The 16787-nt window shown below is 40.4% G+C and overlaps 1 protein-coding gene across 4 annotated transcripts in view; it reads right to left on the reverse strand.

Moving 5' to 3' along the window:
- ppcdc (phosphopantothenoylcysteine decarboxylase) overlaps nt 1-16787 on the reverse strand; it is a 72761-nt gene that overhangs the window by 42419 nt on the left and 13555 nt on the right. For all 4 annotated transcript variants that reach the window (XM_060853640.1, XM_060853639.1, XM_060853638.1 and 1 more), the window contains one exon: nt 15880-16008. In XM_060853640.1, coding sequence (XP_060709623.1) covers nt 15880-16008 — 129 coding nt within the window. The remainder of the gene's footprint in view (nt 1-15879; nt 16009-16787) is intronic.

A 16787-nucleotide genomic window follows, 5' to 3' on the forward strand; every position in this document is an offset into this window, starting at 1 on the left:
TACACTGTAATTGTATTTCTCAATTTCATCCAATTGATTGTCTCTTCATTGTTGCATATACTCGATTATGGTCCAATTTGTGTAAAAGTCGACCTCTAATCAAAAAGAATATTTATTTTTCAGATATCTCATGCATCAGTCGATACCCAACTTTTAGCTAAAAATTCAAAACTACTTGCATTTAGTACCTACTCACCAACTTGACAAACTCTATGAAAATGAGATAGGAGAAGGTAGATTTCAGCCAGTTTTTTGTTTATTCATTAGTGGGACGTGGACTTCAGTGGCTGGCCAGCATTTATTGTCTGTCCCTAATTGGTCTTAAGGGGCTAGTGGCGAGCTGCCTTCTGGAGCCACTGCATTCCATGTGCCAGGATTGTGAGTGTTCCTATGTATTTTCAGCTCTTGTCCTTCTAGATGGAAGTGGTCATGGGCTTGGAAGATGCTGTCTAAGGACCTGTAGTGAATTACTGCAATGCATCTTGTGGATAGTATATACTGCTACTACTGAACATCAATGGTGGAGAGGGTGGATCTTTGTGAATGTGGTGCTAATCAAGAGGGCTGCTTTGTCCTGGATGGTGTCCAGTTTCTTGTGTGTTGTTGGAACAGAACCCATCCAAGCAAGTGGGGAAAAGTCCACATCACACTCGTGACTTATGCCTCGCAGATGATGGACAGGTTGGACAAGTCAGGTGGTGAGTTACTTGCTGCAGTATTCTTAGGAACTGACTTGCTCTTGTAGCCGCTATGTTTATGTAGTGAGTCCAATTGAGTTTCTGGTCATTGGCAACTTTCAAGATGTTCATAATGGGGAATTCAGTGATGGTAACACTATTGAATGTCAAGGAGTGATGGCTAGATTGTCTCTTATTTGAGATGGTCATTGCTTGGCATTTTTGTAGTTCAAGTGTTAGTTGTTAGCCCAAGCTGGATACTATCTAAATCTTGCTGCATTTGCTTCAGTATTTCAGGAGTTGTGAAAGGTGCTGAACATTGTGCAATCATCAACAAACATCCCTACTTCTTACCTTATAACAGAGGGAAAGTAATTAATAAAGCAATTGAGGATGGTTGGGCATAGGATACTACCCTGAGGAACTCCTACAGAGATGTTCTGGAGCAGACAATGACTGCCCTCCAATAACCACAACCATCTTCCTATGCACCAAGTATAAATTCCCAGCAGAACATTTGCCCCCAATACACAGATTCCAGTTTTGCTAGGGCTCCATGATGTCACACCTCAGTTGCACTTATTGCTTTTGTCCATGCTTGAACCATGGCTGTAAAGAGGTCAGGAGCTGAGCGACCCTGGCAGAACCAAACTGAATGTCACTGAGCAGGTGCTGCATGATAGCATTGTTAATGACAACGTCCGTTATTAATGATTGAGTGTAGACTGGTGGTTGGTAATTTTCTGGGTTGGATTTATTTTGTTCTGCTTTTTGTGTACCGGACGTACCTGGGCAATTTTCTACATTATAAGACCGTAAGACATTGGTGCAGAAATTAGGCCAGTCAACCCAGAGTCTACTCTGCCATTCAATTACAGTTGATACATTTCTCATTCTCCCACTTTCTCCCCATAACCCTTGATATTCAAGAACACATCTATCTCAGTCTTACATATACTCAATGACTTGATCTTAACAGCCTTCTGTGGCAATGAATTCCACACATTCACCACTCTCTGGCTAAAGAAGTTTCTCCTTATCTCCATTCTAAAAGGTCTTCCCTTTACTCTCAGCCTGTACCCTTGGATCCTAGCCTCTCAGACCAATGGAAACATCTTCCCAACGTCTACATTCAGTATTCTGTATGTTTCAATTTGATCCCCCCTTCTAAACTCCATCAAGCATAGATCCAGAGTTCTCAAACATTCCTCATATGTTAAGCTATTCATTCCTGGACCCATTCTTGTGAACCTCCTCTGAACACATTCCAAGGCCAGTACATTCTCCCTGAGATATGGAGCCCAAAACTGCACACAATCCTCCAAATGTGGTCTGACCAGAGCCTCATAGAACCCCAGAAGTACATCCCTGCTTTTATATTCAAGTCCTCTTAAAAATAAATGCCATCATTGCATTTGGCTTCCTAACTACTGACTCAACCTACAAGTTTACCTTGAGAGAATCCTGGACTAGAACTCCCAAGACTCTTTGTACTTCTGACTTCTGAATTTTCTCCTTATTTGGAAAATAGCCTATGCCTCTATTCTGTCTAGATGCTGGAAACCAGATTTTGGATTAGTGGTGCTGGAAAAGCACAGCAGTTCAGGCAGCATCCGAGAAGCAGTAAAATCGATGCTTCGGGCAAAAGCCCTTCATCAGGGATACAGGCAGAGTGCCTGAAGGGTGGAGAGATAAATGCGAGGGGGGTGGGGGTGGGGGTGAAGGCGATAGGTCAGGGAGGAGAGTGGGGGAAGGTAGCAAAGAATACAATGGGTGGATGGGAGTGGGATGAAGGTGACAGGTCAGAGAGGAGGGTGGAGTGGATAGGTAGAAAAGAAGATAGGCAGGCAGGACAAGTCATGGGGATAGTGCTGAGCTGGAAGTTTGGAACTGGGGTGAGGTGGGGGAAGGGGAAATGAGGAAACTGTTGAAGCCCACATTCCTGGGGCTGAAGTGCTCCGAGGCGGCATCGGGTGGCGAGGGAGCGGCGAAGGAGGCCCAGGACCTCCATGTCCACTGCAGAGTGGGAGGGGGAGTTGAAATGTTGGGCCACAGGGTGGTGTGGTTGATTGGTGCAGGTGTCCCAGAGATGTTCCCTAAAGCGGTCTGCTAGGAGGCGTCCAGTCTCCCCAATGTAGAGGAGACTGCTCCAGTCTCCGAAAGTGCATAATCTCTTACTTTCCCATATTGTACTCCATGTCACTTCTTTGCCCACTCTCCTAACCTGTCCAAGTGTTTCTGCAGGCCCCCCCCCCCCCGCCTCCTCAATGTTACCTGTCCCTCTATCTTTGTATCATCTACAAACTTAGCCAGAATGCCCTCAGTTCCGTCATCTGGATTGTTAATGTACATCGAGAAAAGTTGTGGTCCCAACACTGAGCGTTGTGGAACACCACTTGTCACCAGCTGCCAACCTGAGAAGGACTCTTTTATCCCCATTCTCTGCTTTCTGCCAGATGATGAAACTTCTATCCAATCTAGCACCTTGCCTCCAAAATTATGGGCTCTTATCTTACTCAGTAGGCTCCTGTGCAGCACCTTGTCAAAGGCCTTCTTGACGTCCAGATAGATAACATCCATTGGCCCCCCTTATTATTATTATTTCCTCAACAGAATTCTAGAAGAGTTGTTACTTCCCCTTGATGAAACCACGCTGACTTTGTCCTATTCTAAATGTTCAGAAATCTCATCCTTTACAATGGATTCCAAGATCTTACCCCCAACTAAGTTTAGGCTAATTGGTCTGCAATTTTGTCTTTTGCCTACTCCCTTTTTAAACAGGTATGTCAGTTTGCAAATTTCCAATCCTCTGGGACCCTTCCTGATTCCAGCAATTCCTGCAAGATCACCACTAACGCCTCCACTATCTCTTTAGCTATCTCCCTTAGAACCCTGGGGTGTCGTCAGGTAGACGCCAGTGTGTAAATGTATTAGAAGAGTTTGGCTAGGGAAACAGCAGGTTCTGAGCACAGGTCTTCAGTACTATTGTCAGAATGTTGTCAGGGCTCATAGCCTTTTCACAATCCAGTGCCTCCAAATGTTTCTTGATGTCACATGGAGTGAATCAAATTGACTGAAGACTGGTATCTGTGATGCTGGCAACCACTGGAGGAGGCCAAGATGGATCAACCACTTGGCACGTTTGGCTGAAGACTGCTGTGAATGCATCAGCCTTGTTTTTTTCACTGATGTGCTGGGCTCTTCCATCACTGAGGTTGGGGATATTTGTGAAGCAGCATCTTCCAGCGAGTTCTTTAATTATCCACCTCCATTCATGCCTGGATGTAGCAGGATCACAGAGCTTTGATCCGAACCTTTGGTTGTGGAAACGCTTCACTGTTTATCACTTGGTTCCTACATTGCTTGGGATGCATGTAGTCCTGTTGGGTAACTTCACCAGGTTGAGGTATGCCTGGTGCTGCTCCTGACGTGCTCTCCTTCACTCTCCATGGAAACAGGATTGATCCACTAGTTTAATGATAATGATTGAGAGAGGATATGTTGGGCCATGAGGTTGTAGATTGTGCTGGGATACAATTCTGCTGCTGTTGATGTCTTGCAGTGCCTCACGAGTGCCCAGTCTTGAGTTGCTAGATCTGTTCTCAGTCTGTCCCATTTAGCATGGTCATAGTAACATACAACATGATAGAGGATATTCTCAATTTGAAGGTGGGGCTTTGCCTCCACAAGGACTGCTGTGGTGACTCTTTCCAATACTGTCATGGAGAGATGCATTGGCAGCTGACAGATAGGCAAGGATGAGGGTGAGTATGTTTTGTTCTCTTGTTGGTTCCCTCACCACCTGCTACAGACCCTGTCTAGCAGCTATATCTTTTAGGAAATGACCAGCTTGATTTGTAGTGCTGCTGCTGAGTCACTCTTGATGGTGGCCATTGAAATCCCCCACGCTGAGTACATTTTACACCCCTGCCATCCTGAGTGCTTCCTCCAAAGTGTTGTTCAACATGGAATACTGATTGATTAGCTGAGGGAGGATGGTATTTGGTAATCAGCAGGAGGTTTTTTTGCCTACGTTTAACCTGAAGCCATGAAGACTTAAGAGTCATGGAGATATACAACACGGAAACAGACCCTTCGGTCCAACTCTTCCATGCTGACCAGATATCCTTAATCCCATTTGTCAGCACTTAGCCCATATCCCTCTAAGCTCTTCCTATTCAAAGACCCACCCAGATGCCTTTTAAATGTGGTAACTGTACCAGCCTCCATGACTTCATCTGGCAGCTCATTCCATATACGCACCACCCTCTGCATGAAAAAGTTGCCCCTTAAGTCCATTTTAAATGTTTCCCTTCTCACCCTAAACCTATGCCTTCTAGCTATTTCTGGACTTCCCCAACCCAAGGAAAAGACCCTATCTATTTACCTTATTCATGCCCCTCATGATTTTATAAACTTCTAGAAGGTCACCCCTCAGCCTCCAACAATCCAGGGAAAACAGCCTAATCAGCCTCTCCTCATAGCTCTATCCCTTTAATCCTGGCAACATCCCTGTAAATCATTTCTGAACCCTTTCAAGTTTCACAACTTCCTTTCTATAGAAGGGAGAGCAGAATTGCACACAATATTCCAAAAGCAGCTTAACCTAATGTCCTGTACAGCTATAACATGACTTCCTAACTCCTATACTCAATGCTCTAACCAATAAAGGAAAGCATACCGAACACCGCCTTCACTATCCTATCTAGCTGTGAATCCTCTTTCAAGGAACTATGAACCTGCACTCCAAGGTCTCGTTGCTCGGCAACACTCCCAGGATCTTAATATTAAGTGTACACATCCTGCTCTCAGTTGCCTTTCCAAAGTGCAGCAGCTCACATTTATCTAAATTAAACCCCATCTGCCAATCCTTGGCCCACTGGCCCATCTGATCAATCACATCATTTTCAGTAGCCAGAAGGCATTTGTCATCAATAACTGGTCACTAGTCTTTAGATCCAAGAAGGCTAAAGTGGGGATAGAGGAGAAACAGATTGACGTACACAAATTATGAAGGGCTAAGACAAAAAGAAACCTTTCTTCTTAACAGAAGGATCACCAGGGGCATAGACTTAAGGCAAGTGGGAGAAGGTTCAGAGAATATTCAAGGAAGAACTGTTTCACTCAGAAGGTGATCGGGATATGGAACCCTCTGCCTGAAAGGATGACAGAGGTGGGAACAATCATAACACCTGAGTATTACTTAGATGACCACCGGAAGTGTCACTGGACTCAAGGTTATGGATCAGGTGCTGGAAAATGGGACTACAGGAGATAGGTGCTCGATATTGGCACAGACATGTCATTTCACAATGTTGTGCCCATATCCCTCACATACATCATACTATTTAGAAACCTATTGATTTCTGTCTTGAACATACTCAATGACTTGAGCTTCCACAGTTTCCTGCAGTTGGACATTCCAAAGTTTCACCATACACTGAATGAAGACATTCCTACTCATCTTAGTCTTAAGTGGTGAGCCCATTTTTCTGACACGGTGTTACCTGGTTACAGGCCTTCTGTAACTCTATGCCTTCCTTTCCCTTTCCATAAAAAAAAACATCCATCCTGCATCTAACCTCTTGGGTCCATGAGAATTTTGTCAACTTTAATGAGATCATCTCTTATTTTTGTAAATTCCAGAGAAGACAAGCCCAGTCTCTTCAATCTCTCTCTCCAGGATAGTCTGCTACCTAAAGAATCAGCATGGTAAATCTCCACTGCAACTCCTTTATTGCAAGTATCCTTCATTAGGTCAGGGATGAAAACTGCACACTGTACCCGAGATACTATCACACCAAGACTAATGTACACTGAACTAAGACATCTTTCCTCCAGCACTCTTAAATCCTCTTACATTGAAGGCTAACATACTACTGGCTTGTAATCCGGTGGCCTGGGCAAATGCTTTGGGACACGGTTCAAATTCCATCACAGCAGTTTGTGGATTTTGAAGCACTTGAATAAATTTGGAATTGAAAGCTACTCTTGATGATGATGACCATGACAACTCACATTAATTTTCATTAAAAAACAAACTAATGATTTTTAGGAAAGAAAATATGTCACCCCTACTCTGCTTAGCCTACCTCTGACTCCAAACTCTCAGCAATGTGGTTCACTCTTAAATGGTCCAAGCAAGCCACTTATGTCAAGGGCTGCTAATGGTGGGTAATAAATACGAGCTTTGCCAGTAACACGTCATGAATTTCTTTTTAGATTGCTATTTTTTTTTAAAGATTCCTAATTGTTTACTGTATCTACATATTAGTCTTCAGCGATGTATGAACAAGGACATTCAGGTCCCTATGCACATCAAAAACCCAATATCTCCCCATTTAGGAAATACCCTGTACTTCTGTTCCTCCTACCAAAGTGGATAACCTCACACCTATCCACGTTACATTCCATCTGCTATTTTCGTGCCTGTTCTTAGCTGTTCAAATTCCATTTGAAGCTTTCAACTCATAGTAGATTTGATCTGCTAGATTAAGCACCTTTTCTCCCCAATAAAAGCAAACAAAAATGATTGGGGGAAAGTTTGAAGCATCAACAATGTAAACATTAACAAGTCTTTAATGAAAACAGAATTAATTTTTAATTACACAATTAGGCTAAACACAGACTTCGCCAAAAACAGATGAGTATCAGCCCATTTAGTCTTTGTTTGTAAGAAGAGGCTGAATAAACAACTGTTACAAAGCATATTAAAGTTGAAGGGAAAATCCTATCAAAAACCTCAAAAACACAGACAGTGTTCCTTGCATTGCCCTTTGTAGAAAGCGGAACAATTGAGAAATGATGTTAGACAGATAATCTCCAGTCTTGCCAGATTCCTTTTTAGGACAGCAAAGGATTTCACATGGTCTTCCCAGGAGATGTAACATGGTTTGGCATTTAATCTCGGAACTTGGGTTTCACTGTCTCGAAGCCAAACAGTGAAGGGGAGAAAAAGTAAGTCAAGCTTCTTGATTGTGTTTTAACAACGAACTTAATGGTAATAAATATTTTTAAAGGACCTTTCCAATTAGTGAATCACTGAAGTGAAAATAACTTCTGGCTGAAGAATGTTAATAGGAATGCAGTCGTAAATTTTGTTAGAATGTAACAGATGACCTGGGGGCTGACAGTGTGCTATGCAAGGTACACTCAGTTCTGCCAAGTCTCCTGCATTGTATGGGAGTCAACATTTTTTTTCATGATCTAATAAGAACAAATGGCTCCACCTAAACACTTCATGCTAACTGCTGTTTAATATCTTCACACCTTACCAGTTGATCTTTGATCGCTGTGTCCAATGATTTTGCAGGCACAAGCTCAAACGTAAACACCTCAAATAAAATTATTAAACCAAATCCAAGGCCATGTAGTAACTACCCAAAATACTTAAAAAAGAATCTACTGTCATACAAGATAAGCAGATTTGAGGATCAAGGATACATGCAAAGTTCAAGAATATAGATTCTGAGAGGTGTAAAAAAAAAGTGTAGATCCTAAGATGGCCTATTTGAGGGACGAAAAGAAGGTAGTGGGTTATTGCAGAATATATAGAACAAAACATAAAGCAGACTTCACTGATCTTGAACCAAATTATTCCAGATAGCTGGCAAAACCACAATGAACGAAAAAGATTCCCACCATGTTATAAATTATTTCAACATTTCTTGGAATGTGGGCAAGCCTGGAGGTTACAAGCACTGCTTGACCTGAGCACATTAAGAATTAACCACATTGGGATTCTTTCCTACTTTGATTAAGAAGAATGAGTAAGGAAGTACATCAAATGCATTGTCCAGAAATGAGCAATTTCGTCTTATCCCTATATAGTGCTGTTCATGCTCCACTTGAGCCTCCTTCCATCCATTATCTAACTCCATCAGTATAACTTTTTATTTCTTTTTCTTTCTAACCTATATTTCTTTTGCTATTACGTATGCTATATCTGTGCTATTCACCTCAACTTTTTCCTTTTAGCAGCTAGTTCCACAGTCTCTCAACTACTGGGTTAAAGATACCCTCTTGAATCCTCTACTAAATGAACTGATGACTCTTTCTGTTACAGGGAAAGCAGCTTGCTACCTGGTTAGCATCTGGTAAATAATTAAGGCTTATTCTATTCCTGAGGTTCAAAATAATAGAACAAATGGCATTAGGATTAACAAAATATACATTTTTTAAATTGAAGGAAATAATTAAGAGAAGACATTACATGTATCAGATGTCAGTTTGATCCAGGGTAGTCTGATCTGCAGCAAGTATTTCAAATTCAAGAAGGTTCAGTTCAGAATTTCAGTAGGTTAAATTACAGATACTATGACACATTCGGGCAACGTATCTCAGCTCTTTGTACCAGGAGGCAGTCACATCACTTGGAATATGTTTTCAGATTTGCTCAGTGTTCAGGGATAGGAGAATGTGACTGCAAATGAGGCAGGTAAGGGAATTTACAGGGTAGGGGCAGTCTTTGTCACAATTCAATAGGTTTGAGTTGCAACTATCAAACAACACTGTAAGAGCAATACTAGAATAATTAAGACTTGCATTAGTAAAGCACCTTTCACAAGCTTTCATAGCCAGAGTACTCCTGAAATGTAGTCACCGCTGCTAATGTAAAAAATGAGACAGCCAATTTGTTTATAATTAGTCCCCTGAAACAGCAGTGTGTTTTTCTGGCATTGTTTGAGGGATAAATATTGATCAGGACATGGGGGAGCTCTCAACGTTACTCCCAATGGCTCAGGATAATGTGGAAACCCAAACTCCATGGAAATTGCCTAGGAAATTAAAGATTCTGATGGACAAGCCCCCTGTGTCTGGAAGAATCCATTAAAGTCAGAGAAGTCAGAGGATTCCACTTTAGGAGAAATTGGAGGAGGAAAGAGAAACCTTGTCCAGCTCCTGGGTAACCGTTAAACTAACCCCCAATTTACCAGAATCCCATCAACTTCTTACCAGGACCTGTCAACACAATGTGATTTCACCTCATACTACTCCCCACCTGTGAGATGATAGTTAAACTCTCAGACCTAATCAATCTAACCCACCTCCATCAGACTGAACATACAGCCTAACATTCCAGACTCGACACCTTGCTCTCCCTGCCAGACCCAACAGCCCCACCCTCACCAGACCTGACAGCCTCTCTCCCAGTCAGACTTCACATAGCCTCACCCCAACCCAACTTGTCAAATATGATAGCCTGGTTTCCCCTTCCATAGAATAGGCCCAACCCAGCTTGAAAAAGGTGGAGAGGGTCTTGAGTTAAATGTTTTGCTTTCCATGTCCAAACTTTTGACACAGAGGAAGAATCACTGCTTACATGGAGACGTGCATATCAGTCAGCTGTTCAGCTCTTGAATCTATAACAACTAAGGGGATTTTGCTTCGAGTGTGATAAATAAGACATGGGACCTGAATGAAAGATCAGGTTAAATAGCCCAAAGACGTTGAAAACTGTCATCAAACAAGAGAAACAACAGAATTCTTGGTCCATTTGATGCAAATTTGAATGCATGAATTCTTGTTATGGAGTTCAAGCAAATTACAAGCTATGTTAGCCAGCAGCTATCCATTGTTGAATGAATGTTGAAGCTTTAGCAAACTCAGTGACTCCCTCCAAACTTGGATTGGAACTAATCAGGAATCAGGCGTCCACCAGCTTGATGTCTCCAAATTAAATAGCTTGATTATGTTAAGAGTCTTACAAATTGATTACCATTTAACAAAATGAATGATTGTTGGCATATGTGACAGTGTGTAGGCAGCATGGGTTCTCCCACCCCAAAGACTGCATTTATACAATCTCCGTTTTAATCCATTGTAATATAGCAATAGACATATAGCAATTTTGGTAACGTGGTGCTTTTCCAGTGTGACACAAACATTATTGCACCACAAGGCCACTCCTTTCAAAGATATTTGCGGACCCGCAGGGAAAGATCAGGGGCTGAATTCAAGAGAGCTGGCACAGTTATGAAAACCAAACTGCCTGTTTCTGTCCTGCAGCATTCTCTTTCAGATGCCTGCATTTGAAAAGTTAATCTCCCTTAAAAACAAACCTTCATAGCTGGCTTAAATTTAAGTCACAGAAGGCCACACAAATTAAGCATTTTCCTGAAGACAGACAATTCCAATTTCAGTACATGTAAAAGAAGTTCAGCAGCCGATGCAATTATAAGGTCTGACTGGCACAGACAGAATGGTGTCAAATGGACCATGTTTTAAAATTGAGCAAGCCCGTTTATTGAATCAATTGAAAGAACTGTAGTTTAATACCAAAGAGGGAGTGGCCTTTCTGGGCAGATGTCTGTCACAATAATCCCATTTCAATGCACAGAAATCCGCTAGAAAATAAAGCTAGTTGCTCCTGATGTCAAGAATGACTTCCCTGGACTTCTCAAGCAATTTTGTCAAATTTCACACCACAGCCTATGGTCATTCAAGGCCTGGTAAGATTCTGTTTGTCTTGCTCTTCCAACATTTACATGGTAATTGATACATTAGTGGAGGAAACATTATTCACATCAATTCTACAGTGACAATGGATACTAGGCTTCATTTGTGGGAATGCAACTGTAGTCCTAATCACCTCATTTAAAACTCAACTGCTTACCTAAAGAAATTAATATCTGGCTTTAATGATTGAAAACATTTCACCCATGGTCCGGGATAACTGCTCGACTCTAGGTTGGCCATGAGTTTGAAAATGTGTCTGGAAACATGAACACCAGAGCAGACTTCAGAAACCCACAACTGTATTTCTAGTTGTGGTGGTCAGGAATGCAAGACCAACAGCACACCTGGAGATGTTGGAGGTGAAAATGAACAAAACATTCTTTGCCCTGTCTTAAGCCTACAGATTGCCCAATTGGCAATAGAAAATCATTAAGAAATAGGAACTGGAGCAAACCATTCAGCATCTTGAGCCTGATCCACCATTCAATAAGATAGTGGCTGACCCGATATTCCTCACATTCATTTTCCTGCCTTTACCCTGTGCTCTTGATTTCCTTACTCATTTACCAGGAAGCTCAGAGAAACAGAGGGATCTTGAGGTGCTTGTCTACAGATCCCTGAAGGCAGCAGAACAGGTTAAGAAGAAGTTAAGACATAAGGGAGAGTTTTCTTTCTCTGTCATAGCATAGAATGTAGGAGCAGGAGGGGCTATGTAGGAAACATATGTACAGAACTATAGCTAAGCCATAGCTGGAGTACTGTGTGTCGTTCTGATCTTTGCACTACAGAAAGGGTATGATTGCACTAGAGGGGATGCAAAGGTTATTCACCAAGCTGTGGCTTCGAATAGAGCATTTCAGCTACAAAGAAAGGCTGGATAAGCTCAGATTGTTTTCTTTAGAGCAAGAAAGGTTGAGGAAGGATCCTCAAGAGGTGTAAAAGATTATGCAGGGCATGGACAAGGTGGATCGAAAGCAACTGTTCCGCTTATTCAGAGGGTCAATAACAAGGAAACATTTTTAAAATAAAAGGCAGTAGCTTTAGAGGGGATTTGAGGAAAAACCTCTTCATTTAGAGTTTGGTGAGGAGTCTTGAAAGTACTGCCTGAGTAGTTAGTTGAGGCAGGAAACCTCACGTTTTCAAAGTACTTGGATGAGCACTTCAAATTTCATAATTTTCAAGACCATGGGCCTAATGCAGTAAAATGAAATTATTGCAAGTATATATTTGGTAGTAGCAACTCAATGGGCCAAAGGGCCTCTTCATAATGTATGATTCTCTGATTCTATATTGATATTGATGATATTGAAGTAGTGACTGTCCTAAGGGGAAGAAAGAGAAAAGGAGATGAAGAGACAATGGAAATGGACAATAACAACGGTGTAAGAATCTGTTTGAAAAAGGGTTTTGCGAAATGTTTGAAGAATGAATGAATATCCAGGGATTTAGAGAAGGGTTTCTATAGAATAAGGTGAGGGTAGTTGGCAACTCTGCAACAATGTTGAGGCAAAGGGCTAAAGAATGTACAAAAGGACAGGACTAAAGAAAGAATGTGGAAAATGACATAAAACTAGATGCAAGTGCACAGTATATGCAGCATAAGAATCTTAAGTTTGAAGTGTGCAGAACAGAGAATTAATGTAGCTTTACAAGGGCAGGAACAAGTGATAAACACGAAGGCACAAAGAATACCAAAATTTTGGATCAGTGAGCATCTATACAGTCTCGAGCTTATGAAGTTAGTGAGGAAAACACTGGTCCGGTGGAAGATGTGTTGAAACAAAATCCTGTATATAGGCTTTATTTCTTAATGATGAATAAGCTCAGCTGTGGGTTGAAGAAGATAGTAACACACTTAATGGTCTTTTCCAACCAAAGTATGGTCGGAAGAAGGGTGGAATTAGAAGTAAAAGGAGTGAAATTTACAGTGCCTCAAATGTCACGATATTGATCTTCCTGATGTTTATTCCAATGTGTTCTGTTGACAAGAGATTCAGAATGTCAGTACGAAAAATTACTTGGTGTCTACAGATGCCGTCACTGAAGGGCACTGATGAGAAAGTGGAGCATGTATATGATAGATTTGTGTGTGTAGCTCAAAGCTACAATGCGAGATTGGAGGAAGATGGAGATATTGTTGGATGAATTAAAATGATACTCCATAAAAATAATATTACAAAGTAAGGCAAGTGGACAGGCAGCAAAGAATTAGACTGTTGAACACACCCGACTCTGCAGACAGTTGAGGAAGGAATACTACAGTATTCTTTTTAAAAACAAAAATCACTAACTGTATTATTAGTGGTCTGTTATAAATAATTTAGTTTCAAAGGCTACACCATAATTAAAATTTTATGTATTAGAAAAAAAACACATGCCAGAGAAATGGTAAAGAAGAAATGATGGAAAGCCAAAAATGAAGAACTGACAGGAATAATTAGCAAAACTAGAAAATTACATTGCAAAAAAAAAGGAAGGAATGAAGAGACCGATAAATGAAGCCAAATGATAGGAGATGTTAGTAAAAGGAAATGAGAACTGGAATGGGGAAGGAAATAGTAAAATAAAAAGTGCAGAAACACAAAAGGTAGTTTCTGCCAAAAGTACAATCCATTGCTTTAGATTGCAATCTAAGGAATACAAGTTCACAGGCTGCAAAAAACCTTTATACCTTTACAAAATGGACAAGGTTTTAGCAAATTATCTCAGTGTACAGTAAAAGAGAAAACGTCAGTTGTGGTAACTAATAGCTTATTATTGGAACAAAGCTCTGAAATGAAAGAGAACCAGAGACCTGATCCAATTGAAGAGTAGATTTGTGCAGCTAACAGCTGAAGACCTTAAGAACAAGTTCCAAAATATCTCTGCTGGTATGGCTGCGATGACTGTTTTCAAACTACCACAAAGGTGGGTCAATTAAATAAGTTGTGTTAAAGTGAACCGCAGTTTGATACCATCTCAAAAAGAACTGTGTGGCTAATTTGCACAAATATTCAGCCCTGTAAACCTTTGATCTATATATTTGCTTTAATAGCAAGTGGCAAACCAGTACACTTACAATGAAAAGTATTGGTGGAGGAAAACAAACATTAAATTAAAGTTGTTGCTTTGGAGGCACTATTCTGTTCCACCAAATAAATTTAGTCCCTAAACACAGAGGAGATGAAAATAGAAAGAAACCAGCTACACCAGATTTCTACCATTTCCTGTAACTTTCACAGGAATGCCATGAAGTTGCACAGCATTTAAACTCCACGAAAGTGCAGCCAAGATGCAACACTGGTTTAGTGGAGCCTGCACCTCATAATCCTGCAACTGATCTGAGGTACAGCGATTCAAAAGCCCACACAAACTTTCTGTATTGAAATTTTCTGATCTTTGATTTCTTTTACAATATTTAGAGAACCCCAAAGCCATCTGTTCTTATTGCTTCTGGCAAACAGGTTGAATTTCTGCCCAAATATCAGGCCTAAAAGCCCTAATGTACCCAAACGAAAGAAAACATTATGTCTGTGTTTACAAATGACATGGTCTATTGATCTCAAGACAAGAACTTATAGTTAACAAGAATGTAATTTGTTACCAATCAGAAAAACAAGTTCCATCTAGAGCTTAACGGTAAGAACAGATAAACTATGTTTCATCTCAAAGCAACAAAAGCAGTGGTTAGCTGTTTGGATAAAGTTAGGATGATACAAATCAGATAGCTGAACAGTAATTCAGACAATAGCATAAATACAGCTTTTACACCAAATTTCCAAAATATTTCAGGACAGAATAATGGAATTGAAAAGCAGCTTAAATTTAGTAATATTTCAATAAGTATATTTTGGAAGTAATATTCCATAAACTTAAATGGCAAAATGATTTAGTACACCACTCTTCCCTTGGAAGATTAAATATTTTAACATTAAAAAGTGATTTAGATTGAGCAACAAAAATAAATTCAGATACAAGATCTTATTGTCTGAAACATGAAAATAAAAAAAAAACAGGGCTGATTGGGAGGAAAAAAAGTATTTCCTGAACAATCTCCAAAGAACAGTTGTTCAAAAGTGTTCAACTTGTCCCCAGAAGGAAAATTTGAGTAATTTATTTTCAAGGAACAAGATACTTGGGGAGAAGAGAAGATTACATTATGCTTACTGCAACATTTATTTTACTGACAAGTAAATTTATTCTTTCCAGTACAACAATTTTGAAAAGAAATCTGGATTGAGAGGATGTTGTTGTAAAGTCTGTTGTTAATTGCATATTTACAGATTTTCATTCCGCTAAATGCATGTTAACTATGATACGGTACTCTTGCCTAGGAGTTAAAAGCTTGTGGGTCCAAGTCCCATGTCCAGAATCTCAAATACAAAATCAAAGCAATGCCATCTTTCTGAGGAGACATTAACCTGAGATCCTGTCTGCTTTCTAGGTCACATCAAAGATTCTGTACCACAATTTTCAAGTGAGCAAAGGAGTTAATTTTTTTTTTGTAAATGACATCCTTTATTTGTGATGTTGATTAAAGGTTATCTGGTTTCTGCATTTTGTGAAAGCTTGCTAAGCATAAATTGACAGCCTCACTTCCAAAACTGCATCATTGACTACACTTCAAAACATTATCTGGAGCATACTGAACTCAGTAATGTGCCATGAATATGCAAGTCTTTTTTGCTTCAAATTTAGGAAAACAACCTACTAACAAGTTTCATGACCCAACCTCAACTGAGAAAAACTGATCAAGTCAACTTACCAATAAATTGTCACAGATTCCGGTGGCTATTTTTCCTAGCGTATTGGCATCCAAAGGTGCTATCACCATTAGATCTGCCCATCTCCTCAAATCTATATGTAGGACAGGATCTGACCTCTGCTTCCACATCTAAAGAGAGCAAAATAGATCATAAATAATCAGTACTGTACAGTAATTGCCAAAACACAGCATGGAGCTCAGTCCATTTGCTTTTATTACGGTCATTCAGTGAAGAATATCACAGCCAAGTTAAGATATGATGAGTATGAGGGAGCGCACAATATTATTTGGAGCAGGAGCAGCAGATCGCAAGTGGACCAAAACTGCATAGAATTTCAGAATGGCGCAGCCCCACCTTGAATGAAAGACCTGGTGATGATACAGAGGAGGATAATTATCCTTCATATCCTTCTGTACCTCCCTCAATTCCAAAATAACAAACAGAAACAAAATAATGAAAATAATTCTAATTATTCATATTGTATATGCAGAAAATTTGGGTGGACAAAAACATCACTACTTGTGGATTCTGAACTACTTTAAAATTAGTATCAAATCTGTTGAAATCATGGACAGTCACCATCTGAACAGTTCTCATAGGACCATCTAGATTAGCACTCATGAACACTTAGACAAAACGCAATCTGTGGGAGGCCTTGTTGCCTGCTCAAGTTCCACATTAAATAAGAAATGAAGCCAGTACTGTAGCGGGAGAGAAGAACAGGACTAGACAGGCTATGTTTTATTCCCTAACCACTGCTGACATTGTCTAGCAATGTAAGTAAGGAGTGTTGATAGACAAAAAACTAACAATACTCCCAGAAAAGCTGTGGGCTAGTCAGTACATACGAGAATTGTGAGGAACATCCCAGAGTCTCAATTGTCAGACATAGCATATAGTTATTACT

Source organism: Hemiscyllium ocellatum, chromosome 42, assembly GCF_020745735.1.
Source record: "Hemiscyllium ocellatum isolate sHemOce1 chromosome 42, sHemOce1.pat.X.cur, whole genome shotgun sequence".
Lineage (NCBI taxonomy): Eukaryota > Metazoa > Chordata > Chondrichthyes > Orectolobiformes > Hemiscylliidae > Hemiscyllium > Hemiscyllium ocellatum.